Below are 21,097 nucleotides of genomic sequence, written 5' to 3' on the forward strand. Positions count from 1 at the left end.
TGTGCCAGTGATGATGATGTACATGTGATAATGACAGTTAAGATAAAGTTAAAGATTAAAAAGGCATTTCCTTGTCTAGATGTTTAACATGACAACTGATTTTATTTGTGGATTCATCTTTTCCTTTATGAAATTACAGTATATAAAATAAAATGGAAGGGAAAAAAAAGACAATTTTGTTCAAGTTTTTGGGAGTTTTGGGACACACAAGAGTGTGTGTGTGTGTGTGTGTGGGGGGGTGGGGGTGTATATGTACAAAGAGAGATAATCAGTGAAAGCAAAGAGCACAGATAGATGGATCCTCTGGTGTATCTGGCAACCAACCGACCAAATCTGGCAACCATGTGGCCCTGATCTGATCTGATCTAATACGGATCTAGATCTGGCAACCATGTGGCCCTGATCTGATCTGATCTGATACGGATTTAGATCTGGCTACCATGTGGCCCTGATCTGATCTGATCCAGATCTGGCAACCACGTGGCCCTGATCTGATCTGATCTGGCAACCATCCGAGCCAGGCCCAGCCTGAACATGGGCCTCATCAGGTAAAGGGGGTTGTTATGTACAGGAACGAGGACAGACAGGTGCAGACTCCAGTACTAATAAGTCATGAGCATATCAATGCCGGTTCTGAACCAGATCTGATGGATCCAATTGGGTTTGGACCAATCAGTAGCAGATCTGATGGATCAGACCAGGTCAGGGCAAATCAGTAGCAGATTTGATGGATCAGACCACGTCAGAGCCAATCAGTAGCAGATCTGATGGATTAGACCAGGTCAGGGCCAATCAGTAGCAGATTTGATGGATCAGACCACGTCAGAGCCAATCAGTAGCAGATTTAATGGATCAGACCAGGTCAGCGCCAAACAGTAGCAGATCTGATGGATCAGACCAGGTCAGAGCCAATCAGTGCTAGTTCTGATGGCCACAAACCAAGCTGGTCAGGTCTGGACCAGTGTTGGACTTGACTGCTGTATGAAGTTGCCCAGTGTGTGTGTGGGGGGGGTGACTCTGACACAGTAGAGCACCTGGACCATCATATGGAATGCCCCCTCCACTCTTCCCCTTCATATGACCCTGGGGGGAAACACACACACACACACCAGAGGCTGATGGGACAGATGCTAGCCATCTTGGAGAAGTCCTCATATGGAATGCCCTCCACTCTCTTCCCCTTCATATGACCCTGGTGGAAACACACACACACACACCAGAGGCTGATGGGACAGATGCTAGGCCATCTTGGAGAAGTCCTCATATGGAATGCCCTCCACTCTCTTCCCCTTCATATGACCCTGGTGGAAACACACACACACACACCAGAGGCTGATGGGACAGATGCTAGGCCATCTTGGAGAAGTCCTCATATGGAATGCCCTCCACTCTCTTCCCCTTCATATGACCCTGGTGGAAACACACACACACACCTCAGAGGCTGATGGGACAGATGCTGAAGCCATCTTGGAGAAGTCCTCATATGGAATGCCCTCACTCTCTTCCCCTTCATATGACCCTGGTGGAAACACACACACACACACTGCTGTATGAAGTTGCCCAGTGTGTGTGTGGGGGGGGTGACTCTGACACAGTAGAGCACCTCACGCACGCACACACACACACACCAGAGGCTGATGGGACAGATGCTAGGCCATCTTGGAGAAGTCCTCATATGGAATGCCCTCCACTCTCTTCCCCTTCATATGACCCTGGTGGAAACACACACACACACACACACACACACACACACACACACACACACACACACACACACGTAAACATAGCATGGATACAGGAGTTTAAGTACAGCCTAATCTGATTTTTGTTGCTAGCAGGGCTCAACGTTAACTTTTTAAAAGTGGTTGCCAGCTTGGCAACCAGACATGAGAAAAATCTGGTTGCCACTTGTAACAATTTGGTAGCCAAGGGCAACCATTAGTGTCGAGCCCCGGTTGCTTGTCTCAAAATCACCCCTATGGTCGAGAGAGTCAGTAGCCCCTTTTACACCGAGATCACGCATAATTTGCGGGAAGAGGAGATGTCTTTTCGCCGCATCGTGTGTCTAAAAACAAAGTGAACATTTGGCGGCCGGCTGGTCTGCTCACATGATCCGGCATTTTGGGGAGCTGCAGAAGGCAGGACCAGCTAGCAAATCAAAACGTGACATGCATCAGGGGACGTGTAGAGTGATAGTCGTAGGCCTTATTATGCATGGGCCCTCAGATGCAGCAGGGGCGGGAATTTTGGCAGTGTAAAAGGGGCTAGGTTCCATCAAATGAACCAAGTACAACGGGGCCCTGGTTACTCGGCTCAAAATCACCCCTATGGTTGAGAGAGTCAGTGTCAGTCCACCTCTTACTCACCAGACTGATATCATGAACTGCGTATGCATGACACGCCAGTGGCCACTAGCGTATTATCTAACGCATAATAGCATCTGGCCGTGTTTATCAACGCCTTATTACACGGCTCTTCACAAGGCAAGTAGAACGCTCCATTGGCTTGAATGGGATTTCCCAAAGTTCTACGGTAAAATATTTTCATGTAATTACCGCTGCAAACATATAATTACCGCTGTCAATGGCAACGGGTTTTGTGCTTCTGATACGTCTTTCATATCACTACGCAAGGACTGGAACTTCATTCAAAAGTGAAAGCAGACGGTTGATCAGCTGTGTTCTAAAGAATGTTTGATTCAAGTTCAGTGTGTGTTGTTGCGAACTATTTGTTTCTCAGCAGGGTCCGGTTCGCCCTGTCGGGACTTATTTTCCCAATAATGACCGACGTTCTATACATTATCCCTTACATAGCCATAACCCTAGAGGGCGCCATATACTTGGCATTGATATACACGCGGAAGTGAGACGATAAGTGGCGTGTACATTTACGCGGCGTTGACATACACGCAGATAGCACAAAATACGTGCAGATAACACGCCAGTTGGCTATTGTATTGTATTGTAAAGTGCCGTGTATATTTACGCAAAACAATGATACCAAGTTGCACTCACCGAGTCCAGCTGGAGTGTAGCAGAGAACTTCTTCTCATCGATCCCTTCCAAAATCGCCTCAGTGCCCCTGTGTTGTCCATTCACGATCACAACCCGCTTCCCTGCGGAACAATTCAGCAGCAGAACCGTCAGGACAAACTGTCTTAGAACCGATCAGACAAAAATTTGTTCTTATCATTCCCCTTTTCAGAGAAGTTTAGCTGAAGCCTAGCAATGGAGGTTCAAATGTCCAGCCCATTAGAGAGGGACTGAGGACGGAGTAAGGGAGGAACAGGAAGTCTTTAACAGCTTATCTGTTCTGGAACCAGAACCGAAGGAGAAATGGAATGAGGCTGCCATGGCAACGCCTTACCTGGCGCTGGGATGACCGTCTCCACATGGGTTTGGTCCAGTTTGAGTTTATCACCAGAGTCGACCAGCTTCACAATGGCGGTGTATTTATCCTGGACCTCCTAATTCAATTATAAAAACATACACAAATTGTGCCTTTGTGCTAAAATAGAACATTATTTGTGTGTGTGTGTGTGTGTGTGTGTGTGTGTTACCTTGATCACTGCCTTCTTTTTGTAGTACTTCTCTCCTAGTCTCTTGGTGACGATCTTCACCACAATGTCCGTGTGAAGCCAGTAGTCTAATTTCACTGTTGCCTTCTTCTTCTTCTGCTCCTCCATCTAAAAGCAGCACACACACACACACACACACACACACACACACACACACACGCATGTGGACGCGCACACGCACACACATTTAAACTCTTTACTTGGATTAGAAGATAAGCATAATCATGGCATAATCCAAATTTGACAAAAAGGTGTACAACAGCAGCCAATATCCCAGTCCATTATGCACATTAGGGGTAAAGGTAACACCTACGCCTCCATATGTAGAGGCTACCAATTACTGCTGATACATTTCAGGGTCAACTTCAGAGGTGTTATTAAGCACATTATGAAGAGTAGTTTTAGCTGCATATTAAACATCTTTTTCTGCGTTTTCAGCGGCAGTTACGATGGGCGAGATGTTTTTAGTGTTTGCTGTGGGCCAGCGTCGGGCCGCCATTACCCCACACACACACACACAGACTTTGGACTGTAGGTCCGGAGTGATGCTGAGTTCTAAGAACACAGGGCAGGGTTCCAAGTCAAATGTAAAATTCCATGACTTTTCCCTGACAAAAAAAAAATAATTCCATGACTTACTATACTATTTAATAACGTATAGCATTCAAGAATATTTTACTTTTTAGAGTGAGAGATGAATAAATGGGCATTAAATAAACAAAGTTGGCATAAGGAAGCGTGGAAATATTTGTATTAATGAATTTTGGCAAATAAATTTTAAACTGCTACAACAAAATTCCATGATATTTGATGACTTTGTCCCTGATCAAATTCCCTGACTTTCCATGTCTGGAATAGACTTTCCAAAATTTCATGATATTCCAGAAATTCCATGACCAGTGGGAACCCTGACAGGGCAGTAGATGAGAGGAACGGTACCTCTATGATCTCATCCAGAGCAGACTTCTTCTTCTTGTCTCTGCCCTCGGAGCCGTGAGACGACGGGTCTTTCCTCTTGGCCGAGGAGGCCGCCCGGAGGGCATTGGCCGCCAGCGAAGGACTGCGATGGACACAAGGAGATGTGAGAGGCCAGGGGAGAAAGAAAGAAGGAAAGAAAGAAAGAAAGGAAGGAAGGAAAGAAGAAAGGTGGAGGAGGCCAAGGGCACAAGATGTGATGGGTAGACAATGATAGAGAGAAAAAAAGATGACATGAATGACTATGATGGGGAGGGCCAGTTAGAGAGAGCCAGGGGAAGTACAAGAGAGACACACAGAGTGTGTGTGTGTGTGCTGCATACAGATGGAGGAATACAAGTAGTTAACTCATCTTCATTACAGTGAACACAGACACTCTAGCAACAAAAAGCCTGCATGTAGAGATTTCTGTGAGTGTGTGTGTGTGTGTGTGTGTGTGTGTGTGTGTGGTGTCAGTCAGCTTATGCCTTACCCTTTAGATGGACCTGCAGATGGACCAGCCGATGGACCGGCAGCACAGGCACCTTTACTGAGGTTGAAAGCCACTGAAAAACAAAATGGATAGTACCTTAAAGGTTCAATAGTGAGTCCAAGCTGCTTCCAGTCTGTGTGTGTGTGTGTGTGTGTGTGTGTGTTGAAACCTCACTTATGACTGTGTAGTGCGACTACTGAAGTGTGTGCTCATGGATGTTGTGGTGTGTGTGTGTGTGTGTGTGTGTATTTTCCAGTGAGTATGCGGTGTTTTGTGACTAAAGTTTACCTTTCTCCTCCTCACTCTCCCTAACCAGTTCAGTGAACACTGGCTCCTCCTGCACATGAGAGACAGAGAGCGTATCAATGACACACTTTAACACACCCACACACACACACCCACACACACACCCACACCCACACACACGTTGTGTGCAAGAAAATGTGTACCTCTACTGATGAAAATTTTGCAATTTTCTTTGGTTTAAATCAAATGATCCAATCAAATGATCTAATGTTAGTGTGGATACACAGACAATGACATGTGCGTAGTGTGCACACAGATACACACTCACACTCACACACACACACACTGACTGCTGACTGACCTCTGGCTCCTTGCCCTCGCGTCCCCGGCGGACTTGCTCCTCTATGAACTTGGCGCTGCGCTCCTCGTCGTCCAGGTCCTGCTTCTTCTTCTTCTCCTGCTCCTCCTGCCGGCGGATCGTCTCCGGGTCACGGTCCACGTACTGGATGTACCAGCCCTTAGGGGTCTCGTCCACCTTACAGTAGCCTGAGGAACACACACCCACACACAAACACACACACACACACACACACACACACACGCACACGCACACGCACACGCACACGCACACGCACACTATAATGCACTGTTTGTATACATTTTTGAAAAATGTATTCAGTTAACCTTAAGAACACACACATATACACATGTGTGGTGTGTGATACAATTATGATGCAAGTGTGAGAGAGAGAGTGTGTATGTGTGTGTGTGTATGTGTGATCTATGTATAAAGAAATGTGTAATGTGTATGAGGAAATGTGTGTGTGTACGAGTGAATGTAATTTGTGAGTGTGTGTATGAAGAAAGAGTGAGAAGAGAAGAGAAGATAAGAGAAGGGAAGAGAAGAGAACAGAGGATGATCGTACAGTACCTTCCCTCCCCAGCCATTTGGTGAAGTCGGTAAGTGTTTCCCACTGTGTTGAGTTCATGTGGACGTGATCCTTGTGGCTGATGTACTCGTTGTAAATTATGTTGTTGTGGACTCGCTTGGTACCTGTCAGAGGATAAAGACAAGGCCAAAACTAAACCTCAGCACAAGCAAACAGGCAAGATTGACTTTCTAAAACAAAAGCCAACTGAGGCGCCTTTGGTCAAAAGAGATGCATTAACACAGCATAGTTCAGGGTTCCCACTCTGTATATCTGTATTAATGTATTTTGGCAAGTACATTTTAAACTACTATAACAATATTCCCTGATATTCCATTACTTTGCTTCCAAAATTTATCAAATCCCCTGACTTTCCATGTCTGGAATAGACTTTCTAAAATTCCATGATATTCCAGAAATTCCATGATCCGTGGGAACCCTGATAGACAAACAACAAAACAGTTGGCCGAGTTGTTCCCGAATGCAGAGTAATGGGAAACTCTCACTTACCAAATCGCCGACGAAGAAGCTCCAAAAAGTCAGTCCTGAACTCACTACAAAACAGAGCAGACAGTTGAGTACCAGCTTGGCTTTGGCCAAAAGTGTCTGCCAAATACCATAGCCATACCCATAACCATTGCAAAAGGCCATCAGTTGGATAGGAGCAATGGGTCTAACTGGAATTTAGGTGCCATAGAACAGAGAACAGTTTTTTGTCACTTTCCAGAATTCCTAAGAATCCCTAGGTTCTACACCCAGTCACAACTTTGAGTGATGATGATTAGGTTTGGTTTATTCATGATGAAGGCAAAACATTTTTACTACTCTCTAAAATCTTCATTTCATTATTCACTGCCATGTCGCTACTGTGCTGAATCATGAATCATGATGCATTACAGAGTTGTCAGCTTACTCTGAGAAGAGGTCCATGAACTGGTTTGGGTCTTCGGAAGCCAGCAGCAATTGTCTCTGGTGAGACTCGGACATACAGTGGCATTTGAAGCCATTCTGCAAACAGAAGATAATAGATTTTTTAATGAAAAAAAGCTTAAACGCACAGCACAGCTGCACTTCTGACAGGATGATGAAAAAAAAAAACAGTGCCACATGTTATGCATCTTACTGCTTGATCTTGATTCTTACACGTAATTCACTACATTTGGCTACATTTTCAGGTTTCAAAGCAATTATTACGGGTTAACCTGCAGCAACAGACAGACTAGTCAATTACTCAGTCGGATAGCTAACGTAGATATCGATAACAAACTAATCTCTGGTTAAGAAGGTGACTGGACTATGTTCCAGCGAGTAAATAACGTTACTAAAAATGTAACTTTACTTCACTTCATTTAACGTTAGGTTACAAACATGGTTAATAAGAAAATTAACTTTAATTTCACTCACCTCGTCTCGACACTGTTTCTGACACATTTGGCAATACCATCGCAACTTTTGAAGACCCTTGGATTTTATCCTGTTGGCGATTGCTTTAGGACTAAGGAAATCAGCTTTCCCCATCCCTTATATGAAGCGTTTCACGAGTAACTTAGAATTATAAACACTTTCTTTAAATGAAATGAGCTATTTAGCACGTTTGCCTTTTCCCTCTGTTGTGTTGGTTGCCTTTCGGCGTATGTATAATACGTCATAGATTTCTGTACAAGCCACGTACACGCACTATCGCGAGAAACTCGTCCTTTTCCACTTTATTTGCGCCTGCGCTGTTGTGCCAGTCTGACCTTCATAGAAACGAACATGTTCGCCAGGACCAGCGCGGTGGTGTTCCTCCCACAATGGTAAAGTTTGATTTCCTTAATAATGCAAGTTTGTTTGTTTGTTATTTACAATGTGACTATTCTGCAATATCTTAAGGACAGCGTCTTGATTTTCTGTCAGTGCAAGAGCCATAACACTCACAAGGACGTGCTAAGCTGTAGGCCTCAGCTTGCTAACTTGGGTTAGCGTGCCTTCGAATGAACGGCGAAGTTGATCTGTCAAGTTGGTAGCTTTAACGTTAGCGTTTAGGGGGAAAGTGGTGAGGTCGTTTTAAGTGCTGTCATAATCATTGACTTTGCTGTCGAAATACACAATCACAACGACCTCTTATGATAATTGGTTGATGTGTAATACACCCTTCGTCTTCATGCAGGAGATTGAATGGTTATTCCTAACGCCAACTAATGGCTGCAGTTAGCCTACATGTCAGTTAGCGTTAGCCAACACAAAGTAGCCTCTTGACTGACTTCGGTAATGTTAGCTGAAACTGCTGTGCTAACGTTAGCTGAAACTGCTGTGCTTATTTCCAGCAAGTCACCTTGCTGCAGCGACGTCAAATAATTATTTGCCACAAAATACCATGCACCAATGGTCTACGTGTCGTTGCGTTGTGTTGGTGGCAAATTAACGATGCTGAATCTCTGAATTAATCTCTCTTTCAGTGGGCAGGTCAGGACCATGGCTACCTTGAAGGACAGTAAGTACTTTTTTAAACTACGTCGTTATACAACGAACTGTATTTGAACTGTAATTGTTTAAGGATCGTAGGCCATCTTGGGTCTTACGTCTTCTGGATATCAGAATGTTTACATTATGCCATGTGGAAGATGTGCAATTGATTGTTGTGATTCATGGTCGACGAAGTGTGGATCAGGTTGAACTGATACTTAATGTTACCATCTCTCACCTGTCAATGCCAGTCACCATCCGACTGAAGTCCGTGAAAAACATCCAGAAAATCACCAAATCCATGAAGATGGTGTCCGCAGCCAAGTACGCCAGGGCTGAGCGATCGCTGAAGCCTGCGCGTGTCTATGGGACCGGTGCCCTGGGTAGGTTTTCCCAATCTTCGTTACCATACATTTCACAATAAAACGAATCAATTTCACCCCATGCTACGGTATTTCAACTTTGTAAATTTACCACCGAACACCAAGGCTTGAAGTTGGGCAGCAATGTGCCAGATCACAGCCACTGGTTTATGCATTTACTGGAAGGCGTGGTTCTTTTAACGGGGATTTTTTTTTCCATATATTTTCATTTATTTATTTAGCACATTTCGTTTTTTTCCGAAACCCTTTATTGAAAGTAGTGCACATTCGCCCCATGGGTGTGCAGCTCATGACCTTGGGTCATGTTGGCCTGTTACAGACAATGCATAAAGAATGACAAAGTATAGACAACATATATGTTGCATACAGATAAGACAATCCACATGTTTTAGACAACCAAGCAACCAACATTTTTGTATTTTGGTCTTCGACCTATTTCTTTCTTTCTTTCATGTTCTTGGAGGTTCATTGAGGGTAGTCCTCATTTTCAGTGAAGCCGAAATATGTTGTCCTCTAGTAATAGTATTGACAGATGCAGCTAATGTCTCTTCTGCACGGTAGCTTGAAGTGCAATCAAAAAAGTATATATACTTATATACGCACACACACACACTGAATGCTATTCTCTTTCTGTAAGTCACTTTGGCACTTTGGATAATGTAAATGTTTTCTGTCTTGGCACAGCCTTGTACGAGAAGGCTGAGATCAAGGCACCAGAGGACAAGACCAAGCACCTGCTCATTGGTGTCTCCTCTGACCGGGGTCTCTGTGGAGCCATCCACTCCTCTGTTTCCAAGGCGATCAAGGCCGAGATCGCCACCCTGACCTCCTCTGGTAAAGAGGTGATGGTGGTCAACGTGGGCGACAAGCTCAGGGGCCTGCTTCACAAGTACGTACTACGCATGCACGCGCACACACACACACAGTTTCGTACACACATACACACACTTGGGTGGAAATTACATTTTGAGAATGTGTGTACATCTACCAGCAACCACTGCCAGATTTTTGCTCAAATTCACCAGTCGCTTAATATTGAATTATTACTTACTGTCTGAAATCTACCAGCCACTTTCATATTTACCAGCATGTGGCTGGTGCTAATTCCAATCACTACACACACACACACACACACACACACACACACACAGTCATTTTTTGGTTGCTGTACATTTCTTGACATGTGGTGGACCCATACTGAAGGGTTAAGTCTCTTCCATCGTCTACTACTAGATCATTCGAATCTGGGGTTGGGTAGATAAACTCGTGTCAATGCAAGGTGGAAATATAGTGCTCCATTTGGTTATTCTATGTCTCTGACGTGTGTGTGTGTGACTGCAGGACTCATGGCAGCCACATTCTGCTCAACTGCAAGGAAGTGGGCCGCAAGCCCCCCACCTTCACAGACGCCTCGATTATTGCCTCCGAGCTGATCAACTCTGGCTATGAGTTCGACCAGGGCTCCATCATCTTCAACAAATTCAGGTACAAAGTCCTTTTTATTTCCTTCTCTTGGTGTCCCTTTTCTTGCTTTCTTTTTGTTGCTTTTTCTCCTTGTTTCGAGCAGGTGATATTTCTCAAACTACAATCTATTTTACATTACAATTTACAAGCTTCAAAAAATGTATTGATTCATGTCATCATTCCAGCTATGCATTCAATACTGAATATCATATTTTAATATATTACCCTATGATTAATGTGCTGTAAGCAGAATGTGACAGAATGTTGCATGTGGCATTTTTACAGATAAAAAGGACATAAGCCTAACAGCTATGTTTATTGTTAAGCGTATTGAATAACTTCCTGATAGAGAAGACAAACCATTTTGTGGAATGATTCATCATATGAAATTTGCAACTATGCGACTCCACAATCTCTAGTCTATAAGTGACACGCTCTGTCTGCCACTCGTCTGTAGCTGATCGAAATGACCTAAGCCTAAAGTTTTGATGTAAGACTATATGTTTAACCTATTGAATAGCTTAATGATATAGAGGACAAACCATGTTGTAGAAAGATGCATCATCATATGAGATTTGCAACGATGTGACTCAAAAACAGTCCTTGGTAGCATAAGTGACATGTCGCTCCGTCTGCCACTCATTCTGAAACGTTGATAAATTCGGGACCATTAGCCTACCGCTCGTTTTAATTTGGGACCTTGCAGTTGGAATTGTTCTTTGGACTTGAGACTTTGAATAAACAAAGTAGCCTGGGCTATTCGAAGTGTCAGTTTATTCCACATAATTTTGAAAAGCAACAACATACCCTGTGTGGCGTGGAAATCCGCGGAATCATTTCATGCAAGCAAACTGCACACAGGGAATCTTTATTGTTGACGTCAGACATGATCATTATCCAAAATCTTGACCCGTGCTGTGCCCTGATTCAGTGCTACCAAAGCTCCGTTTCTATCCTCTGTCTCTGGTCCTGTGCTGTACTATGTGAGAGGGGGAGTGGCTACAGTAGAGCGTAGAAACCCAACGTGTGCTCCTTATACCAATATAGTTAACAATCTCTTTTGCATTTCTTATCCAAACAATGTCAAACTTGACACTGCACTTACTGGTGCCCGTAGCAAAACACAAAAAGTCTCAATTTCACAAACGGTTCAACAGATATGCGATTAACACACAAACACACAGATGGGGGAGTGGCTACAGTAGAACGGTGAATGCCAGTGTGTGCCTATTTTACCGATATCTTTTGCATTTCCTATCCAAACACAGACAGACAGACATTCCTGCAATTTATAGATAGATATATAAAAAAAATGCTGGTGTGTGTATTAATTAATCTCTTATTTGTTTATGTTTTGGCTGTGATGCAGGTCTGTAATTTCCTACAAGACGACCCGTAATCCCGTGTTCTCCAATGAAACGGTGGCTAGTGCAGGTGCGTTGTCCTCTTAAAGGAACATGACAACTTTTTGGGGAAATCGGCTTATTTACCGTCCTCCCCAGAGTTAAGTTATTGGATACATAGCCCTCTCCTCTCTATGCGCTCAATAACCTAGTCTGACACGTTATCTTAGCATAATTCACTGGAAGTGAGTTACACCAGTTAGCCTATAGCTCCCTTTTAGCTATAGCTAGGCTAACTGGCGTAATCCACTTGCAGTGAATTGTGCTAAGCTAACATGTCAGACTGACAGGGCTATTGCATGCTCAAAGAAAAGGTTATGTATCCTCTTATCTAACTGGGGTAGAGGGCAGATTTCACAAAAAGAGCTAATTTCACAAAAAAATAGCATGTTCATTTTTAAGCTCTTCCTGTGCCTCTGTGGTGAGCTTGTTAACTCATACAGTTCTCCCTGTGCCTGTGTAGAGACCATGGGCGTCTACGATGACATCGATGCCGATGTCCTAAGGAACTACCAGGAGTTTGCCCTGGCCAACATCATCTTCTACGGTCTCAAGGAGTCCACTTGCAGCGAGCAGAGCGCCAGAATGACCGCTATGGATTCTGCCAGCAAGAACGCTGGTGAGTGACCATGACCCATACATCATTTACACACACGCGCGCACACACACTTTCTAGCATTTTTTTCTGTCATTGTTCATAAAGACTGTCCATGACCCCATTAATTAGACCCAGATAAACACACACACACACACACACGCGCGCACACACAAATCCGATGTTTCTCTTAATTAAAAGTAACACAAAGATGCCTTAAAGGTAAAGAACCTGGTGAGTGGTCAGACGCACCCATACAATCCTGGTAACCTTGAAACTGTGACATGAGTTACTTCATGCTTTGTTTGTTTGTTTTTGTGTATTTTATTTATTTTTTATTTATTTGTGACTTTCGTTTCGCAGGTGACATGATTGACAAGCTGACTATGACCTTCAACCGTACCCGCCAGTCTGTCATCACCAAGGAGCTCATTGAGATCATCTCTGGTGCTGCTGCCCTGTACGTATCTCTCTTAGACACACACACACACACTCTCACACTCACTCACTGGTTACTACACCCTTCCACCCAACCTGTCCATGGTTGATCTGTCATGCTTTTACCATCTAGCTCTACCTAGAGGTTGAAACAATAGGGGTTGGGAAGCTGTGCTTCTCAACCTGGAAATAGTCACCTATCCTTACACGCGTTATGTTTTGTTTTTGTGTTGTCAAGCATCTGATTTAATCCCCTCAGACGCTAATGCCTTATTAATCCACTAATGTGTGTTCTTAACTTCACCCCCATCACCTGCCTTCCCCTCACAGGAACTGAGGGAGAGGTGACTGAGGTAACCTGATGGAAGGCTAGCTAGCTAGCATGTAGCATTTCCAGCTGTAGCGGCTCACACACCCACTTAGAGGTGTGATGAAGAGGGAATGCACTAACTGTAGTGTGTGTGTGTGTGTGTGTGTGTGTGTGCGCGCGGGGAGGGCGATGTGCCCTAGCTGTAGAGAGTGTGTGTGTGTGTGTGTTCAAGGCCTTAGCTTTAGTGTGTGTGTGTGTGTGTTCAAGGCCTTAGCTTTAGAGAGAGAGTGTGTGTGTGTGTGTGTGTGTGTGTGTGTGTGTGTGTGTGTGTGTGTGTGTGTGTGTGTGTGTGTGTGTGTGTGTGTGTGCGCGCGCGCGGGGAGGGCAATGTGCCCTAGCTGTAGAGTGTGTGCGTGTATTCAAGGCCTTAGCTTTAGTGTGTGTGTGTGTTCAAGGCCTTAGCTTTAGTGTGTGTGTGTGTGCGCGCGTGTGTGTGCGCGGGGAGGGCGATGTGTCCTAGCTGTAGAGTGTGTGTGTGTACACAAATTGGGTTTAGTCTGTGAGAGATCAGAACTAGCAGCATGTATCTCTGATTTAGAGGATCACAAAGGATTAGAGTTGCCCAGTTTAATTAATTCACAGAGGACCACAATGTGTACTTGTACCTGTGCCTGAGGGTATGCAACACCTAACATTGACTTGAAGACATTTCTTCAACATTTCAAATCAGTTGTGTTCACTGCACTCATGCTGAATTCAGACCAGGACCTGCAATCATATGAACCTTTATGGATAAAATGGGCAACTCATGATTTTCACAGATATCATTAATTATGTTAACAAGTGCAATAACCTCAAACTCATGAAGACTTGATGCTAATGTGCTAATGTAATACTGTGGCTTGAGACCAATAGAAACAACTAAGTAAGACAAGTTCTTACAGGATGTTTCTAGAAACAGCTTTTGTTTTGTGGTTTATGCTTTAGAAGAGGCTTTGGTGCTTTAGGTAAATAAAGCAAAAAACAATGTAGCTATAAAAATACAAATAAAAAAAATATTCTAATGTGTTTTTTTTTTTTTTTTTTTTTTTTTTTTCTTTTTTTTCTCTTTTTCTCTCTCTCCCTTTCTCTCTCTAGGTAAGCGGACAACCAGTCCCACCGCCTGCGTGGCCTGGCGTTCATCCCTCCAGTACTTCAGTCAACTGGTGTCTAGAATTGATGGACATACGTGCTTCTATTTGTATAATACCTGTTATCATAAATAAACCCCTCTTACAGAGAAATGTTCCCATTGGTGTGTCATGCCTTACCTTCCTAAGGCTTTAAAATAGATGTTTTATCAGAATAACAAAACGAAATTAAGGTGTGAACGTCTACATTAAAAATGTCTCAACGCCAGAGTACATGTGGTTATGGTGTCATTAAAAAAATAAAATAAAACATTTTGGAAGCTGGTTATGCCAACATAAGAATCTTCCTCCATCACAACGGCTAGGAGATATACACACAATGCTCTTTGAAATGAAGACGTGAGCTAACGGTACACACTGTTGGGTAAATCCTTCTATTAAGCAACCCAAGTGATCCTTAATGCCAGGCTTCCCTTCGGCTTGTGATCTGCCCGTATAGTGTTTCCCCGACCTGACTAGCAATTACTGCCATCGACACGTCGCCATCACTGTTGTTCTTCCCTATATTTGCTAATCACATAAGTGCCGGATCCTCTCCGATATCCGATGGATCAACAACTATTTCTTCATTAAATACTATGGGGCGGGACAACACGGGGATCAAATTCGGCCAGTTGGCCGCCATAAAAAGCGGGGGTATAGTATATCTGAGTCTGTATCAAAAGGTGAAGTTCGGGGTCAGTGAACGTAGCTTAGTCAATGTGGCCGCTCTTCTACTCTCACTAATAAATGAACGGGCCCAAGGGAAAGTTTATTTGGCCAGATGGCGTCTCATTCATTATTCAATCACCTGTCATCAGACGCTGCAATCTGAAGTCGTCTTGGCAGGCCTTTCGCCACTACGCTCAACACGAGAGCGTACGAGGTCTGAGAAACGTTATCCGGGATAAAAAGCTCGTATTTGATACACCAGACTATTTTAAGTCGCAGCGAAAACAGCGGCAGTGGTTGAGGTTGATTGGGCGAGTCCCAAGGGCTTTGACTTGGTTTCATTGTTCAGCCCTGGTTGCATTACATACTAGAAAAGTGAAACGTAACGTCAGAATTTCTGCAAATGGGGATCAGTAGGCGATGACTTACAGGACATGACAATGGTTTAGCTGTGTACAACGACCAATTATTTTCAACCAAGGCTTTTACAATGGAACAAAACTTTTCTCAGACTAATGCACTTCGTCGTGATGTCAACCCGGTCAGGGCAACTAGCCAATGACAGCACAACCGAGGCAACTTCACAGCCTGAATGAGGAATCCGATCGACTCACTCGGCGTTCATTGGATTGGTCTGGTTAAGGAAGGAAGATGGCGGGTCCTGCAAAAGCGCCAAACCCCTATTCTTCTAATTGATAAATACACTAACCCTGTCGCGTATTTGTTATAATTAATAGCACAAATATTCGAGTATTGACATCATGAAGAGAAACAACACCTGTCGGACGTAACGGCTAGTAGGACGGCCGAGAAAAGGCCGGCGAAATGAGCGAGAACTATGCCCGCTCTGTGTTGAGGGTGTCGGTAGCTCAGATTTGCCAAGTGCTGGGCTGGGATGCTGTACAGCTAAGTGCTTGTGATCTGCTGTCCGATGTTCTGGACCGCTATATTCAACAGCTGGCCCGAAGCTGCCATCGCTATGCCGAGCTGTGTGAGTAAAAAATATATTCACACACGCGTGTTTACTATCGCAGTCGGTCACGTTGTTGCCAAGCGCCTCCCCCTCTGTCTGTTGGGCTAGCTAGCTACATTAGCCTGTTGCTCTGGCTATGTGAGCTCGATATGAAGGGCTATATCAATCGCAGGGCCACAATTATAGTTTTGAAATTCAATCTACCTGGTGTAGAGTATTTTGTTTCCAGTCTTCATAAACCAATGCTACTGTTTGTTGTTTATTCGTTGATAATGCTTTAGCATCCCCTGTAGCATATTCGCAGAGTTAGCATTACACATTGCTGTCTTGTTGCAAACATGACTGCAAATACAAGCTCATACTTTGTTGTCAGACCAGCAATCTCCAGTTGGATCTACTGACTTTATAGAGAGATACCCAACGTAGCTGCTGGATATTATGATTTGCGATTATGATTTGCGACAACGACATAATACTTCTCAATAACATCAACTGAGGCCACCAGAACTTTCGATGTAGTACAGTGGTAGCAAGAATTCCTGTGGTGTTGATTGAATACATCTAATGCATGTTGTATTACTTTATTACCTATCTCTCATTCTCCTAATTGTCTTTTTTCACCTTTGAATGCTAGGCTAATGAGTTAAGATATTGAAACCACATTGCAATAATCACTTATCAACAAGCTTAAGTCCAATCAAGCAAAATTAAGAAATCTAAGATGCGAAAGAGATGAAGAAGAAAGCTGATTTGAAAGAGAGCTACTGATTTCAGAAAGGAGTCCTAAAGTGCATTTCTTCTTACTTCCTTTTGCTCTCTCTCTGTCTCTCTCTCTGTCCGTGACCCTATTGACTAGACACAGATAAACACACACACACACATGCTTAAAGTAGAAGTGTCTCTGAATTAAGAGTAACACAAAGATGCAAGGTTTTTCTTAAAACGTCTGTTTCTCTCAGACGGCCGTACGGACCCGGTACTGTCGGACATCGGCCATGCCTTTGGGCTGCTGGGGGTGAACCTGTCGGAGCTGGAGGACTATGTGAACCACTTGGAGCCTGTGGCCTTCCCCCAGACCACGCACCTGTTCCCCGTCGCCAAGAGCAGCACGCTGCAGTTCCCCTCACCTGGTGAGGAGAGACGGGACTACATCCCCGACTACCTGCCGCCCCTCGTCTCCCTGCAGGAAGGTAAGACCAGACCACCACCTGCAAGTGTTTGTACCCCACCTTTGGGGTTTGTTTTAAATGAAAAAAAGACAGAGATAACTGTCTCACCACCACTCAACACATTTTGCTGTTGTTTTGGTTGGAGATTAAGTAAATAGAGACAGGGCGTCCAACAGCGTCCATTGCCTTTAGAGAGCAGTGTCTGCTTATGGGTTACTATAAGGGCAGGAAAACAAACACAAACAGCATTACATCACCTTACGTCATCACATCACATTACGTCACACATCACCTCAAAAGTTGAACTTTTCTGGCCCCTTGAGTCAGAGGGGGACGTAAAAACATTCATATGACTGAATGCATACTGCACTCCCCAAAATCACGTGCACCGTTTTTGAAAACTGACTTTGATTTCTCATCCAGCATCAAACCACTTTCTGAGATTTCTGGAACAATCAAATACACCCACAACAAAACCAGCTTAATCAGACCAATTTCTCGCCTGTAAAAGTTCTTGTTTGTCATCAACACAACCAGGTCATTGGAAAACATGGCCCTAATTTGAATGCCAGGCAAAGAGCAAAGTCTAAAGTCTAACTAAAGCTAATTTAATAACTATGGAAGATCTATTTGTCAATTTACTACCAAGAGTGAGATCCTCAGCACAAACACTGGTGGATATGCCACATGATGGTGTGAGTTCTTGTATGAGAACTTTAAATATTTAAAGTAGGACCCTTAAATTGCATGTGCTAAGTGTTTAATTAGGGCCCTTAGATTGCAAATGTTAAGTGTGTGATATGGAACACCTAAGATCATTCATCTTCTGTTCAGATCCCAAGAACTGAACAGAATGCAGTCATTTCACATAAAGGTCCAGCTACAAGCTGAATGCTACTGCGGTAGCTAAAGCTGTGCAGGGATCTTTGCACCCAGTTGCTATCATTGCATGGTTTGCAGTCGTACCTGATGGAAAAATATGGCCTATGAAAGTTATAATGTGACATGGTTAGAGATGTATGCCTATTGGCCTTATTCACCCGGCGGCCAGAACGAGGCTAAAGGGTACACTTGCCATTACACCAAAGTCCAGCAGATGGTGGTGGTAATGCACTCTGTTTGCAAACTGCCAAAAAAAAAGCTCACCGAAAAAGAAGATGGGTTCGCTGGCCTGTTCTTCTTCTTCTTCAGTGAGTTTTTTTGGCAGTCTGCAAACGGAGTGCATTACCTCCACCATCTGCTGGACTTAGGTGTAATCACAAGAACATTTTGAGATAAAAAAAATAAGACTTTCAAACAAATTGTCTAAATTCCATTCCAATTCCAATTCTCAGAAAAGAGTTTAAAAAAAAATAAAATCACATTGCATTCACCATGTCTTGTGCAATAGCTCTGGCAGAATAGTGGATGCCTAAGCACAAGTCTCCAAACTTACTTCTGACCTTTCTCTGTCATTAAAGGTGCTATGTGGAGTTTTTTTTATTATGTTTGTTTTACTGTATATTTAAAAAAAATTACCTAGAAATGGCAACAGACCATTCAGAAACAACGGTTTTGACCTTATTAAAAAAACAAAAAACAACTATGCTCTGTGTTGTCCAGATATCCACTGAAGTTAGCATGCAAACCAGCTAGCGCTGGACTGGCTTACCTGTAATACCATATTGCACCACTGCTGTATTAAATACAAAAATCAAATGCCGAAAATAACTTTAGTGTAAATATAAAATTGCACAAATAAATTATGAAATTTATAAATAAATAAATACATACAGTTTGATCATGAAAAATTATAATACATTGCAGCATGTATTTATTAATGCATTTATTTGTGTATTTCTACATATCTATATTTATTTATTTATTTATTTACTTACTTACTTACTTACTTCTAGATGTAACAGAATGTGTGTGTGTGTGTGTGTGTGTGTGTGTGTGTGTGTGTGTGTGTGTGTGGAGGGGGTGTGTGTTTGTGAGTGTGTGCATGCGCATGTGTACGTTGTTGTCTTATATGCTAAATTAGTACCTCTAATGTCTTGTAGCTTTTTGTGTGTGTGAGAGAGAGAGAGAGAGAGAGAGAGAGAGAGAGAGACTTGAATCCCTGCCAGGAAAACTTCCGATGGGAAATGTCTGCTCAGTACCCATGCTGGCACCAATACACACACACTCTCTTTCTCTCTCTCTCTCTCTTTCTCCCTCTTTACTCCATGTATGTACTCCACTTTCCCTCTGTATCACTCCTACTTTCTTTTCTTCATTCCCTTTCTCCATTCCTCATTCTTCCCTTGCTCCCTCTTTCTCCCACATGCCCCCTCTCTCTCTCCTTCTTTCTCCATCTCTCAGACTGGCTCTTTCTCTTTCTCTCCTCCTTGTCTTTATCCCCTCTCTCTCTGGTTCTCTTCATCCCATTACTTTCTCTCCCTCCCTCTCTCCTTCCTTCTCTTTCCTTCCTCTCTTCCTCCTCTCTCTCTGGTTTTCTCTCATGTCAGTGGGTCGTGGGGACTCCGACGGATGGAGACTTTCACAGCAGGACCAAACACAGACTGTGTGTGTGTGTGTGTGTGAGGGAAAGAGAGAGATTGATAAGGCAGAGCGATTTTGTGGGTGTGTGTGTGTGTGGGTGATACATGAAGAGGGTGATTTAAGGACAGGCAGGACAGTGGCCAGCCGAGGCGAGGGGTCCTCCAGATAGGGTGATGGGAGTCACACGCGTGAGGTACGATGGCAGACAGTCCAAGTGTGTGTGTGGGTCTGAGAAAAAGGTGTGTTTCTGAGGTGTTGTGTGTGAGAGAGAGTCTAGGGGTGCTGAAGTTTGTGTGTGTGTGCATTTGTATTTGTGAGTACCGGATGTTTTTGTGTGTGTGTGTGTGTGTGTGTGTGTGTTTGGCCTGTGTGTGTGTCTGGGGCTGCAGACTGGCAGGCAGGGCAGGCAGGCTAACTGGGCCTGGAGCCAGAGCTCAGCTGGATGCCACTCCGCACCCACCCTTACTCCCTCTCTCTTTCACTCACTTGGTCACTCTATCCCTCTCTTCCCCCCCCCTCTCTCTGTCATTCGGTTTCTGTCTGTCTCACTCAAACTCGCTCTCACACACAGTCATATTCTTTCCTCTCTTTCCTTCCCTCTCTCTCTCTCTCTATCCTGACTCTCTCTCCCTCCATCCCTCCTTCTCTGTCACTCACTCATTTCCTCTCTCTCCCTCCCCTTCTCTTCCTCCTTCTCAACCAAGTCTTTCTCTCACACACTCCTTTTCTCTGTCTCTGTCCTTGCCTACCTATTTCTGTCTCTCCTTGTTTTTTTTTCTCCTTTTCTTGTGGTCTGTCTTTTCTCTCTCTTTCTCAGTCTCTCTGTCCTATCCTTCTCTACCCCTCTTTCCTCTACTCCCTTCCTACCTCTCTCTACCCTTTCCTCAGTTGCTCGTCCCCCCCTGTCTGGACAGATGAGGTATCCAGTTACTGACACTTAGCACCCCACCCCACACCAGACACACACACACACACACACACACATACACACACTCCCACACACCCTCGTCTCTCACCATCTGCGTGTTTGTGTTTAGTGTTTCCACGTTTTGGTCAAATAAATGGAGGTCTGAAGAGTTTGGGCTTGCACACACTGCTGCAGTTCTCCCCATCACCACCGGTGGGTGCTGTTTGATCAGAAATGAGAGAAGAGAGGCTTTGGCCGTCGGGAGAGCTCACTTGCTTTTTGGACCAGTGGCTTCCATGGCCTGCTATGGAGAAAGGAAGTGTGTGTGTGTGTGTGTGTGTGTGTGTGTGTCCTTGTGTTGGGGATTGACATATTATGTCCACTGAGCTTCTGGTCTGTGGTCAGTCTGCATATGTTTCTGATTACACTGCGGGCTTTGGAGACAGG

At 44.0% G+C, this 21,097-nt stretch overlaps 3 protein-coding genes across 4 annotated transcripts in view; 2 read left to right on the top strand and 1 right to left on the bottom strand.

The window, feature by feature from the left end:
* Positions 1-82: 82 nt before the first annotated feature.
* Positions 83-7,823, bottom strand: kin (Kin17 DNA and RNA binding protein). Its single transcript, XM_048268121.1, has 13 exons — positions 7,604-7,823; positions 7,113-7,207; positions 6,710-6,753; positions 6,202-6,324; positions 5,632-5,816; positions 5,313-5,361; positions 5,025-5,097; positions 4,517-4,637; positions 3,560-3,685; positions 3,367-3,466; positions 3,015-3,115; positions 1,604-1,712; positions 83-1,034 (listed from the first exon to the last, which is right to left on the bottom strand). The coding sequence occupies exons 1-12, from the start codon at positions 7,715-7,717 to the stop codon at positions 1,650-1,652; spliced, it is 1,194 nt and encodes a 397-aa protein (XP_048124078.1). The 5' UTR covers positions 7,718-7,823; the 3' UTR covers positions 83-1,034; positions 1,604-1,649.
* A 78-nt stretch (positions 7,824-7,901) lies between these two features.
* Positions 7,902-14,520, top strand: atp5f1c (ATP synthase F1 subunit gamma). 2 transcript variants are annotated; one of them, XM_048268872.1, is made up of 10 exons: positions 7,902-7,995; positions 8,638-8,672; positions 8,896-9,027; positions 9,712-9,916; positions 10,369-10,512; positions 11,861-11,925; positions 12,358-12,513; positions 12,853-12,949; positions 13,258-13,280; positions 14,375-14,520. In XM_048268872.1, the coding sequence occupies exons 1-9, from the start codon at positions 7,955-7,957 to the stop codon at positions 13,262-13,264; spliced, it is 882 nt and encodes a 293-aa protein (XP_048124829.1). In that variant the 5' UTR covers positions 7,902-7,954; the 3' UTR covers positions 13,265-13,280; positions 14,375-14,520. The 2 variants fall into 2 exon arrangements, with proteins under 2 accessions (XP_048124829.1, XP_048124830.1); XM_048268873.1 differs by lacking the exon at positions 13,258-13,280.
* A 940-nt stretch (positions 14,521-15,460) lies between these two features.
* taf3 (TAF3 RNA polymerase II, TATA box binding protein (TBP)-associated facto) overlaps positions 15,461-21,097 on the top strand; it is a 69,221-nt gene continuing 63,584 nt past the window's right edge. Inside the window, 2 exon segments of the mRNA XM_048267601.1 lie at positions 15,461-16,069; positions 17,011-17,241. Of these exon segments, the coding sequence (XP_048123558.1) occupies positions 15,904-16,069; positions 17,011-17,241 (397 nt within the window). The 5' untranslated portion in view covers positions 15,461-15,903.

This window comes from Alosa alosa, chromosome 17, assembly GCF_017589495.1.
Source record: "Alosa alosa isolate M-15738 ecotype Scorff River chromosome 17, AALO_Geno_1.1, whole genome shotgun sequence".
NCBI lineage: Eukaryota > Metazoa > Chordata > Actinopteri > Clupeiformes > Clupeidae > Alosa > Alosa alosa.

Coding starts and splice junctions, on each gene's coding strand:
- kin (XM_048268121.1), bottom strand. CDS start 7,717: ATGGGGAAAGCTGATTTCCTTAGTCCTAAAGCAATCGCCAACAGGATA. Junction 7,208..7,603: donor AGAAACAGTGTCGAGACGAG/GTGAGTGAAATT, acceptor TTCTGTTTGCAG/AATGGCTTCAAATGCCACTG. Junction 4,638..5,024: donor TCTGCAGGTCCATCTAAAGG/GTAAGGCATAAG, acceptor TGTCCATCGCAG/TCCTTCGCTGGCGGCCAATG.
- atp5f1c (XM_048268872.1), top strand. CDS start 7,955: ATGTTCGCCAGGACCAGCGCGGTGGTGTTCCTCCCACAATG. Junction 7,996..8,637: donor GTGGTGTTCCTCCCACAATG/GTAAAGTTTGAT, acceptor TCTCTCTTTCAG/TGGGCAGGTCAGGACCATGG. Junction 12,514..12,852: donor TTCTGCCAGCAAGAACGCTG/GTGAGTGACCAT, acceptor TTCGTTTCGCAG/GTGACATGATTGACAAGCTG.